Source organism: Amblyomma americanum, chromosome 2 (assembly GCF_052857255.1).
Source record: "Amblyomma americanum isolate KBUSLIRL-KWMA chromosome 2, ASM5285725v1, whole genome shotgun sequence".
Taxonomy (NCBI): Eukaryota; Metazoa; Arthropoda; class Arachnida; order Ixodida; family Ixodidae; genus Amblyomma; species Amblyomma americanum.
Genome location: NC_135498.1, coordinates 182,572,972 through 182,600,855, shown reverse-complemented (window position 1 = coordinate 182,600,855; position 27,884 = coordinate 182,572,972). Strand labels below are relative to the sequence as shown.

The 27,884-nt window shown below is 46.6% G+C and overlaps 1 protein-coding gene across 3 annotated transcripts in view; it reads right to left on the bottom strand.

Moving 5' to 3' along the window:
- The window catches only part of LOC144119355 (uncharacterized), a 69,234-nt gene extending 43,241 nt beyond the window's left edge, over positions 1-25,993 (bottom strand). For 2 of the 3 annotated variants that reach the window (XM_077651996.1, XM_077651997.1), the window contains exons 1-4: positions 25,848-25,993; positions 17,486-17,661; positions 7,919-7,995; positions 5,865-5,951 (exon numbers count right to left, since the gene is read on the bottom strand). In XM_077651996.1, the coding sequence (XP_077508122.1) occupies positions 5,865-5,951; positions 7,919-7,995; positions 17,486-17,661; positions 25,848-25,919 (412 nt within the window). In that variant the 5' untranslated portion in view covers positions 25,920-25,993. Of the gene's footprint in view, positions 1-276; positions 491-5,864; positions 5,952-7,918; positions 7,996-17,485; positions 17,662-25,847 lie in introns of those variants that run through there. The other variant, XM_077651995.1, reaches the window with a different exon arrangement.
- Between the last annotated feature and the right edge of the window lie 1,891 nt (positions 25,994-27,884).

Sequence of the window (27,884 nt, the reverse complement as noted above, 5' to 3'; positions counted from 1 at the left end):
GTCGTATAATTTCTAGCACATGACTGATGTTATTAACCTCGCAAAATCAAGCACACCGTTCTTCGACATCGTGAAGTGATCAAAAGCTGGCTGCTGCAACCGTGACCGTCAAGCCCAGAATATTTGACTCCGGGATGTCCGTAGTCAAAGCTTGTAGTCGCTTAGAGTAAATAGCAGCCAATAGCTGCCTCTCTTTAGATCCGGAGTCATGCATTATGCAAAAATGAAAATATTAGATGAGTTAGTTTAAACCACTGGAAAGAACAAGGCTCAGCTCTAAAGAGTTTTATTTTCACGAATAGAACACAACTCGCTCAAGCTGTCGGTGGGAAAACCTTCAAGGCATCCCGTGTACAGCCTTTAAAGCTCAGCTAGCAGCTGTCCTTGTCGTAAAGGGTGTACTTTTCAGGTCCGCATTTCTCGTCAAACTGAGTTACACATTCGTCTGGCACCGAGTCCTCATATTTCTCATTTAACCATAGGAGGCAGTCTACAGAAAAAAGCAGGAGAGAAAAGAAACATGTAAGAAAATTGCTTGTTTTTTTTCTTTTATCAAGCTACTTACCTCATAAAAAAATGCCTTTAAGATCCTTTCACATAACGGAAAGCCCAGCATTTATTTATGAATTTTTCTACTGCCCATAAATGCGAAATTTTGGTGAATCGAAAGCGATTGTTAACTTAAACTTAGGATGCACACAAAGTGAACAAGGGAGGTAAAATTTTTAGGGTGCTTGCCAGCATTTCGACAAGAGGTTTCGCCTCCGTCTTGGCAAAGCGTTCACCAGAGGCGGGGTTTACACATTCATCGTTGGCGGAGAGTCCGCCAACGGTGGTGATAGTATGCTGTTAAAGCCACATTCTTACCCTAAATAGTATATTTTTGAAAAATGCTTAGGCTACCCTGAAACTCCTTGTATATAGGACCTTAACTCAGAGGAGCAGAGCCCGGTGTGAGGGAGGAGGGTGTGATGTGGGAAGGGTTTTTAGGGTTGGGACCGCGAACTTCCAAATCTTCTGCAGGCAGGATGACTGTTGAAGAGCATTGACCGGATGGCCTGCAACACTGCGCTTAAGAAATACGTCAGCTGAGAAGAAAGGAATCCGCCGGTGTGGAACGTGGAGAAATAGCGAGCTTGTGCTTGAAAGACTGGGAGGCCAGCTACGACACGTCTCTTCGTGTGACTGGCCAGGTTAAACTGCGGAAACTACCATGAAGGAACTCTGCGGCACAGTAGAATGAAATGCAGGGGAGGAGAGGGGGGGGGGGGAGAGAAACGAAAAAGGGAACTAGAAAACGATAAGAAAGGGATGGTGCGGGTGCGGAGCAAGCGCCAAAGGAAAAGGGGGAACGAGTATTGAAGGCAACGGTTCCTGGGAAATTTTAGCGAGAGGTGCAGGGCTTAAGGTGGAAATAGATTGATAAATCAATTTTTGTTTCTCTTTTTTTTCTTAGGTTATCGGTTTAAAAGCACCACTCCCGCGGTACGCAAAATTGCTGTAGAGCATGAACGTCGCAGAATTTAAGGAAAGATGGTAAAAGAGACCGTATAAAAACGGAAAATAACACGTACCGGCCAAATAGCAGGCTCAAAGAAAGTGCGTTGTTTCTTGCAAAACAGGCATCCTGATAATAAGCCCTCGCGTAATAGTTCAAGTCCAACTAGCACAAATTTTGGCATGTTTTAATGGTGACAAAAAGTGCTGCATTGAGCTTTAGTCAACATCACGTTGCAATTCCTAGAGAAAGTTGAGGTGCTCTACAAGACCGCATCACTCGACAGTACTTGTACAAACAAACCGCATATTCTTCATAACATTTCCAGTTACGGTTTCCATGTGATCGATCCTGTTGCAATCGACTGGACTGGCATGTCCAAACTGTTTCAAATATAAGACTTTCTTACCTAAGTACAGAAGGTGTCAATGAGAAATTCCTCTTGAAAGAAACTTGCAATATATTCGTCAGGTATGGTGTCAAAGATTTTTGCAATCGCAAATATTTTGTGAATTTCCCGACGAGTCGAATGAAGGGACGGTGGGTCCTCTGGTCAAATCAGGTAGTACCCATTCCCCCAATAACTACACACCTATATCCTAAACGGACACGGAGGAGAACTTTATCAAATTATGGCTCTCAACAAGAACCTATTCTCTGTCTCTATGTGGCTATGTTGAAGTTTGCCCGGCAGCAGACTACTTTATGCTGATGCAAATTCAAGTTAAAGATATTTCCAGCAGTCATTCAGTATCGAGGCGTCCACACCGAAAAGGGCGGCAGCTTCAAACTTGATGGACCGTTTCTAAAAGTCTGCATTGTTTCTGCAATTTGCAGCGGCCGTGAGAGAGAGCTTAAGCTCCCAAAGCCCTGCTTTGCTGGTGCAATTCACCCTTCTCGTTGCATTCGCAAATGAAGGGTTGAAGGCAGCTGCGCCGAAGTACTTCACTGTGTGCACAACATAAGGCGTGGAGTAGAAATCTTTAGTAGTACAGCCAAGTTGTCTCCTAGGACAGGTCCCGTCACCATGAAAACTGAAAACTGTTTTTGAGGAAAGGAAAGGCAAAACGCTAGGCCTTTGCTAAAGCGCCCGTATGCTGTGCCATGTAAGTGCACGTTAAAGATCCCCAGGTGGCCGAAATTATTTTCGGAGCCCACCACTCCGGCATTTTTTCTTCCTTTCTTCTTTCACTCCTACCTTTATCCCTTCCCTTACGGCGCGGTTCAGGGGTCCGCCGATATTTGAGACAGATACTGCGCCATTTCCTTTCCCGCAAAACCAATTATTATATTATAAAGGAAAGGACGCAGTAACTGTCTCACATATTTCGGTGGACGCCCGAATCGCGCCGTAAGGGAAGTGAAAAAGCAGGAAGTGAATAAGAAAAGAAGAAAGAGGCGTCGTAGTGGGGGCCTCGCGAATAATTCGATCAACTTCAACCGATACAGAGGATCGAAACAATTCCGGACGAGTATCGCAACACGCTGAAAGTAGCACCCATAGCCAGGAACATGGATCCCAACCTACACAAAGCACGCAGAGAAGTGAGGGCTGAATACCCACAAAAGACACTAGCACCCCAAGAAACGACGGTATACGTGGACGCAGCCACATACGCCAGAGCAGCGGGGCAGAGCAACAGCAACGCGGTAGCAACGGTGATTGATTCGAACCTACGCGAGATCACCAGCGCATCGCTACAACAATATACGATAGCCGAGGCTGAAGAAGCGGCTGTCGCTCTAGCGGTAGAGGAGGGCTATCGGTTTAAACGGTCTCTAACAATCCTTACAGACTCACAAACAGCGTGCCGCAGCTACCTAAGCGGCAGAATAGGGCACTGAGCGCTCCGCATACTCCGCCCTGGAGACCACATAACACAGCGAGAACCAAATAAAGTACCAATTATGCATACGATAGTATGGACGCCGAGACACACGGGAGTGGCAGGGAACCAAGAGGCGGACAGGATAGCTCGAGGGTACACTTAATACCGAGCAGCCAACGTAGGCGACCTCGAAGGGACTGAACCTGTACCCCAAGACTATTCGGCGATACTAAATTACTACAAGGGCTGCAAAAAGCGGTATCCACCACCGGACAATTCTCTTAGCAAAGAGGACTCTGTCGCGTGGAGGCAGCTACAAACGGGCTCGTACCCGAACCTAAACGTGCTCAGCAAAATGTGCCCCACACAATACAATGACAAATGCCCCTGGTTCCACGAAACACCCACGCTGTATCACATAACTCGGGCATGCCAGAAGATAGACGTGGTACCCGATATATCAAACCCGAGTGCGGAGCGATGGGAGGGAGTGCTCTCCATCCAGCGATCGCCTGGTCAACCAAGAAGGTCTGATTCGGCGAGCACAACTGGCAGCAGCATCCAGCGGAGCCCTGGACTAAGGGCAACCGACCGTTTCCAAGAAGATGGACGAAGCCATCTGAAGTCCGCCGAAGACCAGCGAATCGATAGCTCAATAAAGTTTTTATGCGAAGCATATTATCAGCGTTTCACTTCGGCGCTCGCGACGGTTACACGCCGGCTTCTACCTTGAGCTAAACCACGTGACACCATGACGTCACGACCGAAGAGAGGCAGGCCGCATCATGCGCCGTCGCGACGGTTGCGCGCCGGGCGACCACGTGACACCATGACGTCACGACCGAGGAGAGGCAGGCCGCATCTTGCGCCGTCGCGACGGTTGCGCGCCAGGCCACCACGTGACACAATGACGTCACAACCGAGGAGAGGCAGAGCCGCATCTTGCGCCGGCGCGACGGTTGCGCGCCGGGCGACCACGTGACACCATGATGTCACGACCGAGGAGAGGCAGAGCCGCATCATGCGCCGTCGCGACGGTTGCGCGCCGGGTGGCCACGTGGTACCACGTGACGCTACGGCGACGGTATATAAGGGAGGCTGCGCTTGCCTCCGATACACACTCATTGCGATGGCTCCTGGAGGCGCGGCTAATAAGTAACATAGAAACCAAGAGTCACAGCTTCACAGACCATAAGAGTGTGTTTATTGGCTTGCAAAAAATAAATTATGATTTACAGTGATTTACTGGCTCTGTGTGTGTTTCCGAGATTAGCCAAGAGAGACCAGGTTTAACCGAGAACAGTCAAGAGAAACCAAGATTAACCGCTAATATGCTTCGCATCTGCCGGGCTTAACCAAGTTAAGCCTTTGCCATTTTTTTTACGGACTCACACTCGACGACCTGGGGATGATTAATGTGGACTGATATTGCACAGCACACGCGAGCCTTTTGCGTTTCGCCTCAATCGAACCGCGGCCGGCGTGGCCGGGTTCGACCCCGGGTGTTCCGGGTCAGTAGCCGACGCCTTAACCACTCAGCCAGCTCTTGTGCGTTGGTAAAGGGGGTTTTGTTGCGGAGAAAGGCTGGCTCACGAAGTTTGCAAAGGGTCTATGGTGGTGCTGTCTTTCCACTGGAATCCCCACCGGAAGAAATGGGGAAAGCATTTTACTTGCGAAATCAACCGACGATAGTGATAGGAGTGTTTTGTGTCGTGGTTTTCTAGCTCGTAAAGGGTCTGTTTTCAGAGATAAGGGCCTCAACATGATTAGAAAGCCGTACCCGACCTATAAAAGCCAGCCTCAATTTGTCCTTGGTGTCCCATTAGACTCCATACCATGTAAACTGTTAGATAACGTCATTTACACTCGTACTATCGCTTTCCTTGAAACCAATCCTTTCTTCGCTGAACATCATCGGGGTTTTACGAAGCATTACTCTTATAAGGGGAAAATTATTTCATTCACTATCCACTTTTTCTGTGGCAACCTTTAGATTTAGTGCCGGCTGCATCTCGATAGATTTCAAAAAGACATTTGACACGGCCCGTCAGAGGCTTCTACTTCTTAAACTGAGCATGCTAAACATCGATCATAGCAATTTAAGACAGATTAAATGTTTTTGTTGAACTTGGCGCATGATAGCCTTACATGCTTATGAGGCACTGACCCCAACACAATGTTCTTACGCGAATACACTTTTCCAGCCTCTGCTGTTACATCCGCCGTTTCGCTGGCTTAATTTTTCAGAACGCTAGCATGTCTACTCTACTAGATCACTGACTTTAGAAGTAATATTTTTAACAGTGGCACCAACCTATACATCGGGTCTTTTCTTCCTCAAAATCACAGTAAGTAGCACTTCTGCGGACTCTGATTCTTTTTGATGATGCCCCTATTGCTTGTCCCCGCTCTTCTCTATAATGCTTCAGCGATTGAAAAACATAGAAATCGAATGAATTTTTTTGTGTGATTGATTCTATATTAAACATGCTGGAGATTTATTAGAGCATCACATACAAAATTTCCGCTTTACTTACGTTTAGTGCCGGAAATATCGAACCAACCGATATAGCAAGACTTGCCGTCGAAATAAAGCATTTGGCCCAGCTCCTGATCTCCTGGGTCTGTAAGGACGAGAGACACGGAGAATGACTGCAAGTCGAATAAAATTTTACACACATCCTTCGCCACACGTCACGTTTGGGCATTCAAGGCAAAATGCCGTAGTCCTCGTTTATTTTTCTGTTTCTTAATTAAATAGACGCTCTGTGACACATGTTAATCTTGACGGTCGCCTCGATGCTACCAGAACACTTTCCGGCATTAAAGCTGTGGTGACTCAATATAGAACTTATTGTATTTCAGGACACGCCGAACATCTGCTCCCTGAGCGCACCTTTTGCGGCTTGACGTGTATAGCCATCGTGTTTGCCCCTCCAAGTAGGTCGTCCAAAGTCTATGTGTACCTCATCTACGTTTATTTGCATAGCCGCGATATTAAAAAAATCGGCGTTTTCTTTTTACAAATAGAGAAATCAAATTCATTCATTCTTTGAATTTCTATTGTTGCAAACATCGTGTAAGGAGTCACTAATTCAGGAGGGCGATGTATCATTTCACCAAAGCGTATTAAATAGATAAACAACACGCAACTGCAGCGCGGTGTTTTCACTTTTGATTCATGCGATCTGGACTACCTGGAACACTATGCAGAAGAGCAAATACTGCAATCAGCTTTGTCACATTGGGGCGAGAAAATGTCAGATTATATATATACATTAGGTCATCTTCTGAAGCGCACAAATGGTGCGCGCGCTGATAAAGCTTTAGTGGCAGCCAGTTAAAAGTACATAGCCTGAAGCTGGTCGTTGTGCCGTCTTTCTCTGTTATCATGCAGCTCTTTCTCGCGTGATAAAATCTGCAGCACTGCAGTACTACGGGCTAGAATTCAAGATTTCCTGCCCGAAGAGCCGCCGTGGTGGCTCAGTAAATATGGTGCTCGCCTGCTGATTCGAAAGACGCGGGCTCGATTCCAGCCACAGCGGTCGCATTTTGATGCAGGCGAAATGAGGGAGGTTCGTTTACTGTGCTATCTCAGTACATCTTAAAGAACCCCTGGAGGCCGAGATTTTCCTCGGCCCTCCACTATAACGTTCATCATAGCCTAAGCCAGTTTTGGATATCAAAACCCCATGAAAGCATAAAACCAAACGTCGTCGAGCACAAGTGACAGGAAAGAAATAAAGCTGTACGATGTATTATAATTGTACTATTAAGAGAAATAATTTTACAAACTTCGATATTTTCGCAATATTCGCATCATAATGTTACAAGCAACCGTTATGTTTCATATTTAATTTAATATACCTAGAAAATCATTTAATTCTGTTTGCACACCTCAAGGAAAACACAAGCTGCCGAGACACAAGAAAAAGAGCAATTTGGTTTACCCAAAACCAAAAGCTTACTATATGATTCAATCGTGTTCAAATTCTGGTAAGTAGATTAAGCTAAGACAATTTTGATAAATCTGTAAATCAAAACGCATAATTCGGGATTACTGCCGGAAATACTTTTGTCCCAGACTTTCATGTCACATTTTCTGCTTATGGCTTGCGAGGTTTTTTGATTTTTAAAAATTATTGGAGTTATTTTTCTTAGTGATTATTTGTGGCCTTTTGCTCTCTTCGCACATTATTTTTTCTGCAATTGTATGACGTGCATATGTGGGCTGTGAATTTCTAACTTAATTACCATTCCAGAAGTGAATATTGTAACTGGCTTTCTTTTTTATGTATTACTTGGTCGTTAGAGAGATGGGTATCTTAGTCTGAAATTTTATCAAATGCTGCATAACCATTGTCGTCGATCTTTTGTAATCCTATGTAATGCTCTCTAACCAACGACTTCCTCCTGTGCTCTGAGTTATTTAAAGGAGCCGTGAATTTTTTGTCAAGCTGTTGCCACAGCTTTTTTTCTCGGCTCCTCCTTTCTAATAAAGGAAAAAACTTTGTCAGCTCCAGCTCGGTGTATATTTTTTTCCGCGTTACGGCATTACCCAATCTCTACCAATTCCTAATCAATAGCTTACCATCGCAGCGGCTGAAGGAGAAGTAGCCCGAATCCGTTGCTGTAAGGTTGAGGCAGTAAGGTATGCTTACCTCCTTCCTGAGAAAAAAGCAGAAAGAAGACATAAACTCGACTGAGCCTTTCTACTAGTCAACACAAGGCAAGGTGCGGCTGGCTGTGACGAACACTTATTTATTAGTAGAAAAATAATTATGTTAGAACAAAAATTCGTCCGTTTAGCCAAAGATGAGCCAGAAATCTTACGTCGAGTTTATGTCGGGATTGTACACAATATGTATAACATTTTGATCTGTTTTGCGCGTAATTTTTTTTATTGCGATCGTGTGCCTGTTGGCGAAATGTATTAAGAAATGCGGGTAAACGCGGGACTCTCGAAGAAAGTCCAGTAACGTTCGGTGGTGCGGCCCAAAAACCCATTTTACCTGTAATTGAATACTCCAAAAAAGCACTGCTGGCTCTTCGATCAGTATCTGCCTGTCAGCGCTGCGTGTTTTGACCGTCTGAAGCGACCCGCGGGCCATTGCCGGCATAGTGCCGAAGATGAAGTACCGCCAGCACGTGCTTGTTGTATCCAGCACGTGTTGTTTTTACATTTTTACTCAATATTTCTTTTTAATCCCTCTATATATTATTGTTATTATTGTTTGTTTTTTATTTATTTTGAAATCGAAACTTTTATCCTTATTCTGTTCATGAGAAAGAATCCACCGGTGTTGAGTTCCCGCGTGCTTTTCTTTGTTGTTAACTGAGTACAGGTGAATAGCCACCCAATTCTTGGCCGATCCCCGAATGTGGGTAGTGCCATCTTTTGATAGGCTAACAACAACAACAACACCCTTTTTCATCGGCCGGACGATGGCGCCGGGGCAACGCTCATCTCTTCTCAGCAAGCCCTCGAATCGGCACCGCCGATCTCTGCGTCTGCACATCCTCTAATAAATACGGCCGCGCTCGCCTCCTAGCTGCCTCTAGAATTCAGATAAAATCACAGCCCAAAAAGGCTTTGTATTATCCTGGCCTCATCGTTCGCACGGCAGAGAACTTTAGGATGGCTTTGCATGTGGCTGCATACTCTGCACTAGCATTTAAACCTTCTCCACAAAATACCTCTTTTTTACAAGTGTCTCCATACGGGACGCTACGCGCGATTTGTGATGTTTGTTGTTGGACACCGTATCCTACATCGTATACTGTCGTAGCTGTCAGATGAAAGAGACGATAGCGGAAGGTGAACCACTGCGCCGGCAGATGATGGGAGCTTTCTATCATTACCATCCCTAATATTTTCACTGGGGGACGAAAGTATCTCTCGTACCCCTGCAATAGCCTTCACGTTATCCAGTTTCGCCCACCTTATCGCATCAAACTTCCTAATCTCCTCCGCCTCACGACTCTCTGACACCCCTATTATACTTACCCCTAGAATCAATATCGTCACATTATGGAACTATCCGTTATCATGTTTTCACGATATATGCCCCGCCAATTCCCGTTTCGTGATATTTGCTAAGTTATCATTTACTTACCTTTGACCTTGACGAAATCTGCTCGCCTGCTGTTTCTTAACATTAGCCCTGTAATTTCTTTTTAACAGCACGTTCTGCTGTTCTCAAGTATGTTAAGCCCTATTCGTTAGCCTCTGAGTTTCTGCCACAGGTGATTACTGGGAAGGTTCAGTTGTTGTATACTTTCCTTTTGAGAGATGCAAAGTAAAATGCAATTCATCATTTGAGAGTGCCTGCCAAATGTACTCCACCCCATTCTTATTCTGCTTATTTCACTTTGGTGCTCCTGATATATAGTCACTACTTTCTATAAATACATCTATTCTCTGACCACTGTCTGGCCCTTCGTTGACTCTGAACATCAGCTTATGTTTCTTCAAAATTTTCAGGCCTGTCGTTCATTTTTGCCTCTCTGTAATTTCGATCATGCTTTCCAGTCGTTCATCTGAGTTACTCAGCGAGGTAATGTCATCATCACATCCAAGATTGCTAAATTCTTCTCCAGTAGTTTGATTCCCAGCTCATTAAAAATGCTTTCTCGTATACTAAGAAGGCGACATATGATGGTTGTTTGTACTGTGCCCACTTCTCTATCCCTTCATTAGTGGCGTGAATATGTTCCACGACCGGGTGGCCTTTCCGAAAACCAGCTTCAACCTTCGGGTGAGGCCCCGCCGCGGTGGCTCAGTGGTTAGGGCGCTCGACTACTGATCCGGAGTTCCCGGGTTCGAACCCGACCGCGGCGGCTGCGTTTTTATGGAGGAAAAACGCTAAGGCGCCTGTGTGCTGTGCGATGTCAGTGCACGTTAAAGATCCCCAGGTGGTCGAAATTATTCCGGAGCCCTCCACTACGGACCTATTCGTTCCTATCTTCTTTCACTCCCTCCTTTATGCCTTCCCTTACAGCGCGGTTCAGGTGTCCTACGATATATGAGACAGATACTGCGCCATTTCCATTCCACCAAAAACCAATTATTATTATTATTACTTCGGGTGAGTAAAGTCTGAGGTTAGTCAGTTTCGTTTAGCTGCAACCTCAGTAAATACCTTGTAAACAACCGACAGTAAGTTGACTAGTCTAAAATTTTTCAAATCCTTGATGTTCCCCTTATGGATTAAAACAATTTTATCATTCTTCCTAGATTGCGCTACGCTCGAAATCGTTGGGCACGGCATCCTTCTGCAAATCGTCAGTCAACTGATCATTACCGTCCACTGTTGCACAGCATGTAAAGCTTTCTTTACTTCGGCTTTTATTTAGATCCACATTTCTTACGGAACAAAATCTTCCTCCTTACCAGCCTGATCAGTTCGGTTACCGTAGAGGTTTTTGTAGAAGTCTGGTATTTCAACACTACTATGTGTTTTAGCAATGACATTGTCCGCCTATCATTTAAGTCATAGATCTCATTTTTGCCGATCACTGATTTTCTTTTGCCAATGAATAATTACCTCCCTTCCTTAGAGCCTCCCTGTTCCCCTACAAACTCTATTTCTTTTACCTTCAGTGATTACCTGTGACAGTTCTGGAAGTTATTTCATATCAGCGGGGTTAGATGATTCATACCTTGGCGTTTCTTAATGAGGTGTTTCGTCTCAAAGGGGAGCTTGTCAGTATCCTACCTCCTACTAGCCATTCCTACTTGATTTTGGAATTGTGTAGTGATATTTCTGAGGGGATCTCCTGAGCACTGGCATCGTCCTCCATTCGAGCGGAATATTTGTTTTCCACCGAGATTCTGAAATCACCTACTTTACTGCTAACTCGTTGATGTGTTTCTTTCTAACGTTCGGCCCATCCTTTTTAAAATCACAGCCTAGTTGAAAACATCAGTGCCCTATGTATTCACGTTGCCAAGCAACTCCACATCCTACACTATGCCAGGACGCGCATATCATGGCGTATTACATAATTTTTTCATTGTTAGGGCTCTTCAAACCACTCCTGGTTCTCCCACTGCGGAAGAGCAGGTTCATGATCCGTAATTTTCTACGTCCTGCAAACTCTACTGATATATCCTCCCTCCTCTTCCCAGAACCTATGCTATAGTACCCTATTGATTAATCCTCAGCCTACTCCTCGCCTATCTTTCCATTGAAGTCGCCTATGAGGACAGTAAACTGCGTTTACACCAACAGCAGTTAAGCGTTGGTCTCTAGCTTTGGCGTCATAATAGAAATAGGAGTAGTCGAAGCAGTCGGAGTCGTAGCAGTCGTTGCAGGAGGGCAGGATGTGAGCATAGGTATGCGTAACAGTTGGTAGGATCACAATGAAATCATCCAGAGGGTGGGAAGGGGATAGTATGCTCGTGCGAATGCGTGGGATTATGAATTTTGAACATTTTGAACATTCGAGAATAGATTTACGGCGGAAAGTTTTCGATGCTTGGCCTTTCTTAACCGAATCTTGGGAAGGCCACCTGACTTTCCGGTTCCAAGGCACTTGCTTCCTCCTCTCACACATCATACATCAAGGCCACCTTGCACATTCCAAGCAAGGTCACCCAATTTCTCCATTCGAATACTCTCCAAACAACTGCCAGTGCGTGCGGCTAACGGAAAAGATATGCACCCTAACGTTCGTGCTTGTGGGTGCGCATATATCTTCATCAAGTTCATTCGATGACAAAATACTGACAAATCTGCTTACGGTTACGACTGGCCCTTGCGTCGTCACTGGTGACTTTAATTACAATCATACCATGTGGGAGGAGTCGTAAAAGATTCCAAGCAAGACGCCTTGTCTCCTTCGCCTGTGACCTTGATCATCAATGCCTAGCCACTACACTTAACCGTAGATTCCAGGGCTGTCTTACACAAGCTGTGTGGACATGGCTTTTGCTCTTCGGAAACTAGATAGAAACGTCCGGTGTTTTTTGTATCGAGAAGCACACGGCAGCGAACGCATCCGCATATAAAATATCATTACTGGACTTTCACAATCCACCTCTTCCAACGTTTGCAGCGCATTGACTGCTCAGCATTCCAAATAGGTTAGGGAGAAGATGCAGGTTATACGTTTGTGCAAGTGTATAGAGCAAAATTTAGGAGGCGGTGGAAATCGTGACATGCTTCATCAGTCCACTGCTTAAGTAGACAGAACACGATTTGGAACTCCAGCGCCTCCGAAATATGTGTCTTTGCCAAACGCTGTGACTTTGCACAGTGACTAAAATTTTCTGCTACTCTTCTTTCTCCTTCATCTTTTTATCCTCTCACTCCTTTCCTCCTGTGCAGCGTAGCAAACCGGCTATTTTTACGATTAACCTCCCTGCTTTTCCTCCTCCTTCTCCAGAGCCTCCGATCATTTCAATGACTGGCAGAACGTAGGTAGAGGCGCACATAGATCCTCTTCGACCGTAGTTTCTAGAGCACCGAAATCCGGCATGGACGCGGAGTGAAATAGATACGGCAACGAGCGATACTGATTTTTTCCAACTGATTTATTCAATTATTTATTTAGCAGCTAGTATACGTGCGTAAAAGCAGTGTGGGTTTCACTGAATAAGTGAGTTGGAAGTAGTGCTTGTCCATTTATATCTCTCTGCGTCAGTGTCAAAGTTCACGCTTAAACAAATGACGTTTCAGCGCCGACTAGCCTGTTCCAGCATCCTTGTGAAATTCTTGATATCAGGAATAAAACACGCATGCATAAGAAGTAGGGCCAACCTCCAAGCCTGCAGCTAAACATTAGAAGGCACTGTGCCAATCGATTGATCATCAAATCTTTGTCACGCATTTGGTATGCTGTGTGTGGCACTTGAACATCTCGTCAACAGGTTCGTCCATTCAGGCCTGTCGTAATACTCGAAAGCCGTGGTGAGATGCTCGTATGCGAAGACTCATGTGCTAGCAGGTCGCACAACTTCCTCCACAACGCTGAGGTTTTGCGAAGTTCCCAGCGCTAAGGTTTTGGGATTGGATCTCCTGTACTGCAGGGAAGAGCCGGACAATGCCCAAGATCCGATAGCGTAAAATATTCTGGACTTTCAGATTTTGGCCTATATGCTCTACATACGCCTTTTGGCGATTTTAAAATTTCATCGCGTGAGGTCACGGTTTCTGAAGACTGGAAGTCCAGTCATATAGCTTCGCTCCTAAAACCTCACAAAAATGGCAGTGGCTTAGCTCGGCTATACCAGGATATATGTAGCTAAAGCAAATGTGAAACTCCCTGGTTGGCCTTGTTCACATATTCCACAATGTACGAAGCACAGGCATAAACGGCCAGTATGACATGCAGGTCCATGTTTGATTTCAGCACCGAGGCTATCCAAGGATTGAAGGGGTGGCCTCACTCTTACGCCCATTCTCTAGAGAGGCTAACGGCACGTTGTTCTTCGGTTTCTTGAGCCCGCCGCTGAAGTCTCTTGGTCGCATTCCATCGTTCATCACGGGCCGTCTTCAGTGAAGCAAGACTCAGGTCTCTCCTGCGGCCGCTGTCGCTGCTGCTAGCGGTCGAGACACCGGACGTTAAACGTGCCTGTATCGCTGTAGCATATTCACGGCGGCGTTTAGCCAGTCGATCGCAGCGCTGCTCATCTGTTTCCTGGGCGATTCGTTTCCTCTTCATTTCGTTCCTCTGTCGATTCCAGGCCTCCTCCAGCTTATCAGAATTGTCGCTGTCCATACTGTCGCCTCATCTGTGGTTGCGGCACACGCCAGCTCTCATTTTCAATCCTGCGACATCTTATCACGCATGCTACGCAGCTGTCGAAGTGAGCGGAGGCGAGCGCAACGGCGAGGAACGCGGCGTCACGTCCTACCAAACAGCGGCGGTGGCGAGGCGAGTGTTGTGACGTCACGTGCCTCGATGGAGTACCGCCACAGCGAAATCGCGAGTTTGCGGCAAATAAAGCTTTCGCTTGACCACTTGACCTTTCATCTTGCAGTCCCTTTGCTTTCGCTAGCTCCGTCGGCAAAATCATGGAAAGGTTGCTACCTACGCGACGTAAGGTACACGTAGCACTAACAAGTATATCCAGCCGTTGAAATCTCTAGCTTTGGCCTGTGCCGTTCATCTATTGTCACTGTGCTGTGCTTCACCACGTGTAATCCATTCAAACTTGAAAACATTTGAAGCGCTTGACCACAGCGTTGTTTTTGAATGACAAAGGTGCGTTTCACCACGTTACTGACCAGGCGAGTTCCGACCCTTTAGAGGCTGCCAATTTTAATGCTCATGTGGTGCACTTGATACGCATTAATTTATCCGGCAGATCACTCTTTCTATAGATTGGTTACTGACCACCATCTTCTCATTACTATTCCCTTGCAGTCCCACAGAGGGTTGTGCTGTGTCCAACGCTATTCATTCTGGGACTAGCTGGCCGTGTCGGCTCGATACCACAATCGACCCACTCCTATACACGTGCAGACGACGTCTTCTCCTGAGCATCAGGAGTTACGTGCCCGAAGGTTGGAGTGAGGTCTCAAAAATTGGAAAATATTCCTATATTCTACCTCTGCTTGTAAAGCCCTGTTATTTGTAACGAAAATTATTTCCGTGCTGCCTTTACACGCTAGAGCACGTCTTATTGCAGTGTATTCAAATGGCAAAACGCTACCTTACGCGAGGAGCCTTTGCTTTCATAGAGAAATATCACTGGAAATCTAACATGGGGCCTTCATATTTCGCACACGTAAAAAGGACTTACGGAGGTTGTCCAATTTCTCATCTTTGTAGGGGGAAAGTCACAGCAGCGACAGTGCGTTTGATCATCTAGCTATACAGCGCATTATTCATATTATGCCTTCAATATTGTGTCCATGCATACTTGGAAGCATCGTAAACACAGGCATCGAAAGTAAAAAAAAAACGTTGAAGCTCAAGCTCCCTGGACGTTTTTAGGACTCCTAAATTGTGTCTCTACTGCCGTAACCATACTAAACTGCCAAGAGCATCGCATTTCTATCTGCAATGCGGTTGCCACCCTGTGAACGTACACAAGACAACTCTCTCGAATTCCCCGTGACCATCTTTCCACCCGGCATGTGAAAAAAGGTCGATTTTCCGCTGTCAGCTTTAATACAGATAACTGTTTCAATGTTTACATGAGAGTCTTGGACGCCAGGAGCACATCTTTTGACGGCTTAGTGAGCCCTACTAGTCCTTCGGATTCCGTGGTCATTTCCGTAACGATCACAGTTATCAAAGTAAAAACACTCACCAGACTTCTTTAGCCGGGACACAGCTTACTGCTCTGCGTGTGGCCATTGAGTATATCAAAGAAGAAAGCCCTCGGCACTGCTTTATTTTTACTGACGAAAAAGTAGCCCTCAAAGCTGACAAACTGCTGTTCACCGTGGATTCCATGAAAAGCTACTGCTCACGAAAATCCTACTGCTAAAACAACACGACATCAATAAATAACACGGTATATTTTATCAATGGCTACCAGGAAACAGCAGCGGTGGCTCAGTGGTTATGGCACTCGGCTGCTGACCAGAAAGTTACGGCTTCGATCCCTGCCACTGCGGTCGAATTTCGATGGAGGCGGCATTCCAGATGCATGTGTACTGTGCGATTTCAGTGCACGTTAAAGAACCCCAGGTGGTCGAAATGTACGGAGCCCTTCACTACGGCGTCCTTCATAGTCTGAGTCACTTTGGGTCGTTAAACTCCTGTAAATCAGGAAATAGCGGCGCATTTTCTGCGCATGTCCAGCATACAGAGCCAAAAAGCAGTTTCTGTGTCGTGCACTCGAGCGCGTTCATACCCGCCTGTTCCCGGAGATGCAGATTCTCGGACCGCGGCCTCGGCCATCGTCGGCAGGGAAGACTTACCAGGCGCTATTTCGTTTCGTTTCCGGTCCACACGATTGGCTATGCCTTTCCCGCGCGCTAATTACCTGTTGGCTTCGTACCTTTTGGATCCTGTTCGCTATCAACTTTATATTCGCTAATTCATTCCTGAAGTTCATAATGGGAAGCTAATTTATTGTGCCGATAAACCTCTACGCAATTCCTTCTCTCTCGTTCTCGGGTAATTAAAAACAGAAAGCTCTTACCAGGCTGGCAAACAAGGAAGGATGTATAGCTGGGTGAGTTGGTAACAGTAGATTATTTTGGGTGCTAGTAGCACCCAAAATAATAGCAGCACCCAAAATTTTTCTTCACCCTTAGAGTTTTGGCTTTTTCAACCGCATGTGTATAGAGGGTCTGTCCTTAAAGTAAGGTGACGGGTCTTGGTGTTGCGCGCACGTGCAATTGATGCGTTGCGCTAGCTAATGGAAAGCTGAAAAGACTGGATTGAACAAATCCAGCATCTTGAATGCATTCTGTGCAGCTGGCGTGTGCAAAATGGTACGCAGCACACACATTCTATTAACGATTATCTTCCGCATTGCAATCACTTGCTTGTCTGCGACTTGGGCCAGTTCCTGACCTACTACCCGACCAGCAGTAGGCTCAGCACAATGGGTGCACGGTGACTGTTATATCATTGAGGGTGTGCAATGCTTCGAGATCGATGGCCAAGTCACTTGCCAGTCCCGGTCTCGGACCGGGTTTGGGCCTTGCGCTTGATTAGCAATAGGCTGTTTTATTTGATTGACATTAGGCTTGATTAGCCATAGGCTGTTAACTGGACAAGACATAACGAAGCTTCCCCATCCAGGATGTATTCCCGACTTCTTTCCCTGTGGCTTCTTCCTGTTTCCGAGGATTAAATGCGCATTGAAAAGATGCCGATTAAACAGCGTAGAAGACGTCAAAAGGTCGCAACGAAGGTGCTCAACGAGATTCCAGGCACGCAATTCCAAGACGCTTAAAAAGGATCGAAAACAAGCAGGGCTCGTAGCGCTGAAGACCACGCATACTTTTATTTCGAAGAATACTAAGTATATTAAAAGATTCGATTAAAAAAGTTTTTATTCTCAGTCTTCCTACTTTCAGCACAGGCCTTGTATGAGTATATTTTGATATCTCCGGTTTGATAATATTGGCGGCTGACTACGTAATAAGGTCCTTCTATTTATTAGTTTGGTTACCCCTAACAATTTTTCGAGAATTTGTAATTCACGGTGGAATAACCAGCAAAGCAAGCCAAATTTCTTACGTACCCGGATGTGTTCATGTTCGGGAAGTGATAAACGAAAACTACTAGGCGTTGTTCAGGGCGGTACACTGGCCGAGTTCCGTACAAGCACTTCCAGCTGGGATCGTTGACCGTGTCGAAGAGGGCAATGGTATTCTTCATGACTCTACCCACTTCCAGCAGTTCAATGGTCTGGGCATTCTGAAAACAAAAAAAAACGCGAGTGCTTTATCATCCACCAAAAGCCATACGAGATTCAGTGAAAAGTCCCAGCTTTGGTCGTGAACAAGCTTTGTCGTGCGCATACTTTCTTCATCAACGCGGCAATGTGGTTAACGGGCAGCGCGAAGGTGCAGGCGAGAAGGCGACGAAAGGAGAGGGTCGTTAAAGGTGCGCGATGATCATCAGTCCGCAGAAAGTTTGGTACATGCATGTGGGCTAAGGAGTTGTGTAATACAGCGCCGCGATTCGAGCACTAGTACTTATAAGAAACATCTCAGCCATCTTCATTATATATCAAAATGTACCACAAGAGCTAATGGATTTTCAGGCAGAGTGACAATATAAAGGACCTCGTAATTTTGGCAAGAGGCTTCGAGTAATTCCTCTATGCCAGCAACTCACTTGTAATCTCCAAACACTCACTCAAAAGGTAGCACTTAATGGCCTATTTGCCTACAGCACTATTTCAACATCGAAATTTTTTCGAACTGTCACGCACCGCTGACCAAAACAAACATCGGCGCCGGAATTCATTCTGCATTTTAATTGCCACCTACAGTGTCTATTTCAGAGTAGAAAGGCTTTTTAGCGCGAACATTGCTTACTCGGATTGGATTTCGTGGCAACTCCGATGCACCTGGAGTCATGTAACGCAAGGGGCCCCATCTTAGCACAAACTTTCAAAGGGCCTATCGATGGCTCGCTGTTGCGACTAAAGTTTCGATGCAATTCTCGCAATACATGACCGGAGACAGCTGCTGCTGCGCAGTACACTGGTACAATGGACAGTGTCACTGAGGTTTTTCCCTGGCCGTTGCATATGTACAAAAATGTAAAGGTTCTTGAATGACAAACATTCAGTAAAATATTTGTCGTTTAATTGCTAATTGTATGGCCTTTACGTTTTTCATATCATCGGCATGCACTGCTTTGCTGGTTCCGGACCGATATAGTTCTAGACTTCCTGGGATATTTTCATTACTTAATTAACATGCAAAAATATGGAAGCATTGGTATCAGTTATATCTGCCAAGAGTGAACAATAAGAGAATAGTTGGTATGACATGATTGCAAGACATGAAACTGAGCAGGGGACAAGCCACAGAAGAGAATCAAACAGGAAGAGCTCGTCCTGTTTCCTTCTCTCCTGTGTCTCCCTCTGCTCTGGTTAATGTTTTGTAATCATGTCTGCCACGATTTTTAGTACATACGAATACATTATTTTATTTTAGAAATGACATATTTTATTTGTATAGAAAGTGCGTAGCGTTATCTAATACACAATGTCATTGTCAATGGCAACGGCAACGCATTTATTACTGTTGCGTGTGATCTTTACACAAATTCTATGAGGAGGCCGTGTTGCAACATGAGCCCCCCTCTCACCCTTCGAACAAAATTTCTGGCCACGGCACTGACTTGCACGTGTCACATTTGTGTAGTCAAAGAAGATCGAGACTTTAAGGTGGCGCTATATTCTGCAGCTGAAGCACGCCGTCTCTGCATGCTTTATCGTTATGGCGGTGCTGTAAGGAGCTACCGGCCGAGGGACGAGTTTCTCAGAAGGGAAGCAGTGCACTGAGGATTTTTGCTTACGTGCGCTTAAAGTAGCTGCTTGTTGGAACGCTGTTGAAATATCTATTCACAGTGCCTTGAACTTGCTCATGGCAACAAAACCACCATCAATAGAACGAAGCCAGACAACAGCAGAAGCTCTTTTGTAACGCTTCATTTCATTTGTAATTTTTTTCGTCCTTACTGATTATTTTTGTCAGCGGCTGCCAACGTCCCCGGGAACCTGCAACAAATGATACAGGACCGAAAGAAAGAAAAACAAAAAACGAAGCGTTGTAAAATGCGTCCTGTCTGTCTCCCCAGAGGTGTTGCGAGCAAACCTATTTCCTGTCTAGCGCGCTTTGTTCATAGCGTGGCAACAGAGTTAACCGCTGGTTCCAGCAAACCGGAGACCGAGTTCTATCAATCCATTTCACTCTACAACAGTCCGCGACTGACAGGCGGCTGTACACTACCCAGAGCGCCGCCCTTTTATACCTTGTAGTATGCTCCGCACTGCGAAACATAAGGAAACATTTTAACGCGATAGAGTTAAGGAAATCGTGTCACAGAAAAACCGGTGTCGGCGTTCTGGGCCGTTGGCACTGTAACACGAACACGGGAATCTAAAAATCATACAATATTATGGAGATTCGCCGAATCGAACCAATGTCTCTCAGATTGCGAGGCGACCACGCTGTGAATACGCTACGAAGACCTAGTAAACGCGTTGTTGGCGAAGAATGATTTTCTGAAGTATGAAACCGTCTACGTCGGAGGCCTTTACAGCTGGCAGCGAGGATGTTTCCGCATAGCGCGTGAGATGATCTATGGCGAGAATGATCCAACGGTGCCCTGCGGAAGTGCTAGGAAGAGGGCCATAAAGATCGATTCCAACACGGTCGAAAGGTCGGGCGGGACAAGGTAAAGGTTGCCGAGGGTCAGGTGAGTGCTGTGGCGGATCCTTGCGACGCTGACATTCCAAGCAAGAGCGGAAGTACTGATGGACAGAACGGCACATGCCTCGCCAATAATACCGAAGACGTAGGAGGGTAAAAGTCCTCAGCAGACCGGCATGAGCGCATTGAGGGTCGTCGTGATAACTGGCACAAATGGCGAAGCAAAGTTGCCGTGGAATCACAAGCAGCCATTTACGACCATCCGATAGGCAGTTGGACGGTACAGAAGCTGGTCATGTTCGACAAAGTGATGGGCTTGATGACAGAGTGCTCTAGAAGGGGGGCGCGCTGGGCGGTTGCCTAAGACATACAGAACAAAAGCTATCCAAGGATCCTTGCGCTGCTCAGAAACCATATGAATGGTATTAAGAGAAGGTGTGAGGCTGGAAATAGAGGGTTGGTCAAGATCAGACTGCCATAGGGGAGCATGAGAGGGCATCAGCATCAGAATGTTTACATCCGGAGCGGTAAATCACCTGAATGTCGTAATCTTGCAAACAGAGAGCCCAACGACCAAAGGCGGCCGGAAGGATCCTTGAGGGAAGACAGCCAGCAAAGGCCATGGTGATCTGTTATGACAGCAAACGGGCGCCCATATCAGTAAGGGCAAAATATTGTGATCGCCCAAATAATCGCCAAACAATCTTTTTCTGTGACTTTATAATTAGTCTCCGCTTTCGTGAGTGCACGGCTTGCATAAACAACGATGTACTCATTGAAGCCAGGTTTCCGCTGAGCAATAATGGCACCCAGACCGATGCCGCGGGCGTCCGTGTGGTGATCTGTAGGGGCGGCAAGGTCGAAATGGTGCAAGATCAGAGAGGCAGTCAGAAGACGGCACAGCGTTTCAAAGGCATCGTCGCGTGCAATGGACCAGGCCGGTAAGTCGTGGCCGCCGGCGAGGGGTTGTGTCAGTGGGGCGATAATGGCAGCAAAATTCTTGAACCGACAAAAGTACGGCCAAAGTCCAATAAAGCTTCTGAATTCTTTCAGGGAGGTGGGCTTTGGGAAATCAGCACTACTCGGAGAATGGCCGGGTCCGGAAGGACACCATCCTTGCACACGATGTTGCCTAAGGGAGTCAGTTGTCGGGCGCCAAAGCGACACTTCTTCAAATTAAGCTGCAGGCCAGCGTCGCTGAGATATCGACGGACACTCTCAAGACGAAGAAGATGAGACGGAAATTCCTGGGAGAAGAACACAACATCGTCGAAGCAGCAGAGGCATGTTTGGCATTTCAGCCCACGTAGGATGTTGTCCATCACGCGCTCGAAAGTAGCAGGTGCGTTGCAGACACCGAAGGGCATCACATTAAGTTCATATTGCCCATCAGGCGTGATGAAAGCTGTTTTGGGGCGATCAGCTTCGGCCATCGGCACCTGCCAGTACCCAGAGCGCAGATCCAACGAGTAAAAGTACTCCGCTCCCTGCAGGCAATCAAGCGCATCATCTATACGAGGCGGGGAGTAGATGTCTTCCCGAGTAATTTTGTTTAGCCGGCGGTGTCTACGCATAATCTAATCGAACCGTCCTTTTTCTTGACGAGCACAACCGGAGAAGCCCACGGGCATTGAGAAGGCTGGATCACTCCACGGTGGAGCATGTCTCTCACCTGTTCATCAATGATGCGGCTCTCTGCGGAGGAGACACGGTAAGGGCGCTGGCGCAAGGGTCCATGTGTTCCAGTGTCGATATGGTGGCGAACCGCTGTTGCATGGCCCAAGGTGTCTTGTGAGAATTGAAGGACACGCGGAAGCGCTTAATCAAGGGGACAAGCTGGGCGCGTTGGAGAGGTAGTAGAGCGGCATCGACAGAATGGGCAAGCCGGTCGGGTGAGGTCTGGTCGGCTACGTCGATGGGAGGAGTGAGGGCGTTGATGTCATGCCTGGCAGGGTCATATAGAACAGGAGAAGCATTGCCGAGATCGATGGCATCAACCGTGCCAAAAGATTCTCTCCGAAGTAAGGTGGTCGGGATAGGCAACGGGTTCAAAACGTACAGGGCGCTACAACCACAAGAAATTGTGAGCCCAGCATGTGGGAGCATGATAGATTTGTGGTGCGCACAAAGGGGTGAGGGCGAATAAAGGACAGTAGCGTCAGCGAATGCAGCAAAAGTAAGGGGTACAAGAACAGAAGAGAAAGCTGGCACGGCGGTGTCGTCAGCGGCGAGAATATGTGCGGCGGTAGCAGTGAGACGTCCACAAGAGCATCACATAGCGGCGACAAATCAATTTGAGCACGTGCACAGTCGGTGACTGCGTGATGCGCAGAGAGAAAGCCCCACTCGAGGATGATGTCGTGAGAGGAGTGGGCAAGAACGAAGAACTCAATGGTGTAGGAGAGGCCTTGGATGATAAGGCAAGTGGTGCATGCTGCGAGAGGTCGAATGGGGTCAGCGCTGGCGGTTTCAAAGAAAATTTCAGAAAGCGGCGTCGTCACTTTTTTTTTAGTTTGCGGCACAAGTTGCGGCTAATGATGGACACGGCAGCACCAGCGTCCATGAGCACATGAACAGGAACACCTTCAACCAGCACTTCAAGAATGTTCACAGGAGCGGCAATAGGGCTTCAGACGGTCGGTGACGGCGCAGTTCTTGCCTCCGGAACTGCGGCGCCTAGTTTTCCGCTTGGAGGGGTGGTAACCGGCGGAGCATGGTAGGGACCGAACGGCGGCGATAAGGCGGAGACCGATGGGTTCGATTGTAGGAGTCGGAGCGATACGTAGAGGGGCGCTGGGGCAGAGGTGAAGATGAAGGTGCAGAGGGCAAGGAAACGTCGTACGTCGGCGCTCACCCGTAGTTGTGAGGACGGGATCCACACGTGCGGCACCAACGGGCCACATGAGCAGCGACACCGCAAGCATAGCAAATCGGGTGGTTATCTTGCGTGCGCCATGGATTCATAGAGCGTGTACTGGTGCAAGTCCAAAGCTGATGAGTGAGTGGCAGTGTAGGGCGAGCGGCGGCTGAAGGAAGATGGTGGCATGGGGCGCTTAAGCCGGAACAACCGGCTGAGGTCGTGGCCCGAGAACAGCTTCAGCATATGTCAGTGGTGCAGTGACCACAGGTGTTTGGATTAGGGGGCGGCAGGAACGCTGCAACCGGCTCCTGCATGACACACTGAATGGAAGGCGACAGCGATGGCGTTGGGGCGGGTGGACAGGTAACCAACGGTAACTGGTGGGCGACCTCCTCCCGCACAAATTGCTGGATCTGCTGAAGAAGGGTCGACTCATCGTGAGTAGGACCGCCTACAGCCAAGCACGAAAGGGTGTCGTCCGGGCAAATGGTACGGCGGGTGACAAGACGCTGTTTCCGGAGCTTGGCATAGCTCTGACATAAAGAAACGACGTCGGAGACGGTTTAAGGATTTTTGGACACTAACATCTGAAATGCGTCGTCCTCAATCCCTTTAAGAAAGTATTTGATTTGGTCAGCGTCGCTCAAGGATAGATTCAGGCGCTTGTATAAATCGACATCCTCGATCTAGCATGTGAAATTCTCCCCACTCTGCTGGGCTCGACTGCGCAACCGTTTGTTCGGCACGAAGTTTGCGGACAGCGGGGCGGCAGAAGACATCGGTCAGGCTGGTTTTGAAGGCCGCCCAGGTAGAAAAATCGGCTTAGTGTTTGCGGAACCACAAGTTGGCGACGTCGGTCAGATAAAAGATGACGTAAGTGAGCTTAACGACGTCATCCCATTTGTTGTAGGCGCTCACGCCTTCGTAGGAGGCGAACCAGTCCTCTACGTCGGTATCGTTCATGTCGCTGAAGATCGCAGGGCCGCGCTGACGCACGGGACCGGAACAAACGACAGCGGCGGGGGAACAGTTTGGCCAGGCTGGGTGGTGCTGTCAGTCATCGTGATAAAGCCTGGTAAGGAGCGTTGGTCTTCAGGTCCGTAGGTCCGTAAGGTCCGTATCTCCAAGGTGAGAACAGACGGCTACTCCACCATGTGTAAAGAAGTAAATCAAGTAATAAATGTGGGCGGCCACCATCTTTGTTAGTACTCCGCAGCAGAGTGCACCAATCCTGTCGCCGTGGTGCAGCGGTAAAGCGATGCGCCACTTCCCTGCGATCAGAAGCACTGCAACCAGTGCGACTTGTTGGACCTAGGTTACTTTTCTGGAGGAACCTCTCGCGATCAGTCATTCATTTAACTGCAACCTCCCACTGGGGTCACTTTTCTCACAATCCAGTAGGCATGTTGAGATGACGCCACAACGTGACGAGACCCAGGCGGCCCACCCAGGTTGCTTCTCGGCGGAATTTTCGCTCACAGCGCCGACGGCAGCGGATATTCTATCGAACGGGAGCTTTAATGCTTTCCCGTTAATAACTGTTGCGATTTCAAGGTTACGTGCGCGGAGTTGTCATAAATCGCTTGCGTGTGCGAACATAATTGGGTATTTAACTCGTGATTTGCCTGCACCAGGTGACGCTTCATCAGGGCTACCAAGCAACCCTAACGTGTGATTTGCCCCATGCTTCCCGTGCGAAATATGGACACAACCCCGATTGAGCGTTTACTTGCTTGTCTTCTCATGCTGAGCCGCAAACAACACCACAGTCACCACCTGTGGTGACCGCGTCAACCGCTGGAAAGTGCTAGTACAATATATTTGGCATTCCAACTCCACACCTTGAAGCTTCTTCCGTAGAAAATCCCACTCACCAACACACAGTTCTAGCGAACATCACCATCCCATACATCTTAAACATTCTTTCACTTTAAATGAATTCTTATGGCAATTTGAGTGCTTTACAAATAATTTTTTCCGCTTGCAGTTAGAAAGTGGAACAACTTAAAAGCTTCAATTCATACATTTCAACACTGGATCAATTTGTTATATTAGTGGAGGTCTTTTTGCTCTGAAATTCTTGAATGTTATGTATCGTAGTCCTAGTAAGCACACATTAATGATTGAAAATTGTGCTAAGTCTTTCTTTCATCGTTATGGACAATTTCTGTATTTTTATTGAGAAAACTTTTCACCGTTACATTTTATTTGGTATGTACTAGCAGTTTGTGTGAGTCATTATTGATGTATTTTCCCATCCAACAGCGCTTCCTTATGATTATTAATGTACGCAGATAATATTATCTCTTCGTACATTTCATACTGCATTTTTTTATTTATAAATTACTGTTCTTGCCGAAAAACAATTTTCAGTTATTTCCTGACTTTCTGTATGTGTTTCTGCCTTGCTTGTAAAAATCCCACCGGGGATTACAATATCCGTGGAATGCGTGGAATCGTCGTTTCCGAAAAAAACAAAAATTAGAGTTGGTACGCCGACTGGAAAGCGATCATTTTCGTATTCTTGCTTATTGTATGCGTGCTGTATTGCACATATAAACAACTTCTAAACCATCAGCCAAAGAAGACAATTACAGAAGAAAAGGAAATGAAGGTGTTAAGACTTTGTCGATTCGTTTCTTTGCGTGGCATGCCCAGTTTCAACGGATCGTTGCAGCAGGTTTGAAGCCTAAAAAGCATTAACTGTGATGCAGAAGGTCTTCTTCACTGCAATTCCAAATACGGGACAGCATCCAAGAAAAGGCAAAAAAATTCAATACGAGCTTAGGTGAAATCTCGCGCTTCATTTAGGACACGGTCAAACGCTCTGCGCATGCGTCGAAGGCACTTACCAGCGAGTCATCGCCCAGGGCCCATGAAGCGGCGAAAGCCAAGAGCAGTGTCGAGACAAAGCGGAGAGACATAGTTGGGAACGCTGATACTCCTCGTACATGTACCGAACGCCCGAGTAACAGCACAACTTTGAACAGAGCCGGCCACAAACACGAGCACTAACTGTATTCATCCACATCCGTTTACGACCACCTGCTACGAAGGATAACAGGTGGCCTCACGAGGCCCGGTTTTTTTTTTTTTCAAACAGAACATGAGAGGCGACGAGAGAGAAAGGTATTTCGTTTCGCGACCGAGCACTAAGCACTGTTGTCGCCAGCGTGCGTCTCGCACCAGGTGCTTCGATTAATCCCCTCGGTCGAGTAAACAAGTGTTCTGGCAAAGCAAAAATGAGCAGTCAAATAAATGATAAAATAACCGATAATCTTAGAAAAATTTACGAAAACAACAATAAGCTGTTTGAAATCTTCTGTGTCCTCTGAACATGAATGCCGCTGAGAAGACACAAGCACAGGCGAGCTATAGAAAGGTGGCACTCATTGCCGCGTTTCAACATCGTTGTCATCATCATCACCAGCAGCATAACTACGTCTACTGCAGAACATTGTACTCTCACACTTATCTCCAACTAACTGTGTCCCCTTACCAGCTGTGGTCACCTTATCTTCTCAAATTTTCTAATGTCAATCGTCTACCTGACTCCCGATGCCTCCCGCTAAGCTTGTCTCCTCTTGGACCCACTCCCATATCCTTAAATACCATCGGTTAGCTTGAATTGCATTACACCACTGCCCGTGGCCGCTTATTTATTTCGACTGCAATATCATTAACTCTCGTTTGTTCATTAACCAAATTTGCTCTCTTCCCATCTCCTAACGTTACACCTATTTTCTTTTCCATAGCTAGCTGCGTTGAGCTCAGATTAAGTTCTTTCGTTTCCGTTATACTTCACCTTTCTGCTCTCTAGATGTGTATACCGGTAGGATACGGTGGTTATTTACTTTCGTCTTGAGGAATTGATTCATTTATTTACAAATACTGCCGACATTAGTTTTAGGCCTTCAACAGGAGTGGGCAGTGCGATAACCACTTTTATTGATGCGCATAAGCAGTGCTCTACGTTCCAGCAATATGCAAGGAAGAAAACACACCAGGGAGAGAGATAGGGGAAGAAAACAAGAATAAGGCAAACGAAAACGTGCAAATGATAATAACGCTCAGAAAAATGATCACATTAATAGTGATATCTTAAAAGACACCAGCTATGCTCGATTGCTGGAGTAGGCAACAAAATCCACGGATAATAACGATTCGCAGAATAATCAACAAAAAAAAACCACTTCAGTCAATGAGATATTTGCAGTCGCCTAGCATACAGAGAAAAGATTGAATTGCGGCCGTCGTCATCACTAATTACCGAACAAAAAACGATCTCAAAAGCGTTGCAATAAACCGTGTATGTGTCACGGCTTCTCCGTCTGAACAAGCACTGATTTCATATTCTCTTTGAGTAATCTGTAAAATGCGCTCTACGCTGTTTGTGTTCTGCTAAGGTGTGGATATGGTCGATTATGTAGTATCCTCTGCGAAAGCCTGTCAGGTATTTTGGTTCATTGAGTTCTAAGGCGGTCCTCATCCTATTAGCGACTACTTTTGCAAACAAGTTGTAGGCAATGAACAGTAAGTTGATCAGTATGAAATATTTCATACCCTTGCCGTTCGTGTCCATTATAGTTAAAACAATACTACTATTCTTTGAAGATTCTGGTTCCCCTGGAGATCGTGAGGCACTGTACATACTGGGTGGCCAGTTTTTCTAGAACAATAACGACCTCCTGCTATTTTTTGAATCTATGCAATAGTCCCCCGGAGCTTCGACTACTGGCCTACGTTGGCAATGGAGTCGGATAACGGAGAGCGTACTTTGCTATTGCCTTAATATTGTGCCAATTTCACGTCTTCACAGAACCCATCAGCTATGTCGTAATCATGAGCGGATGTAAATGCACAAGAAGTACAATCTTCAACTTCCATTT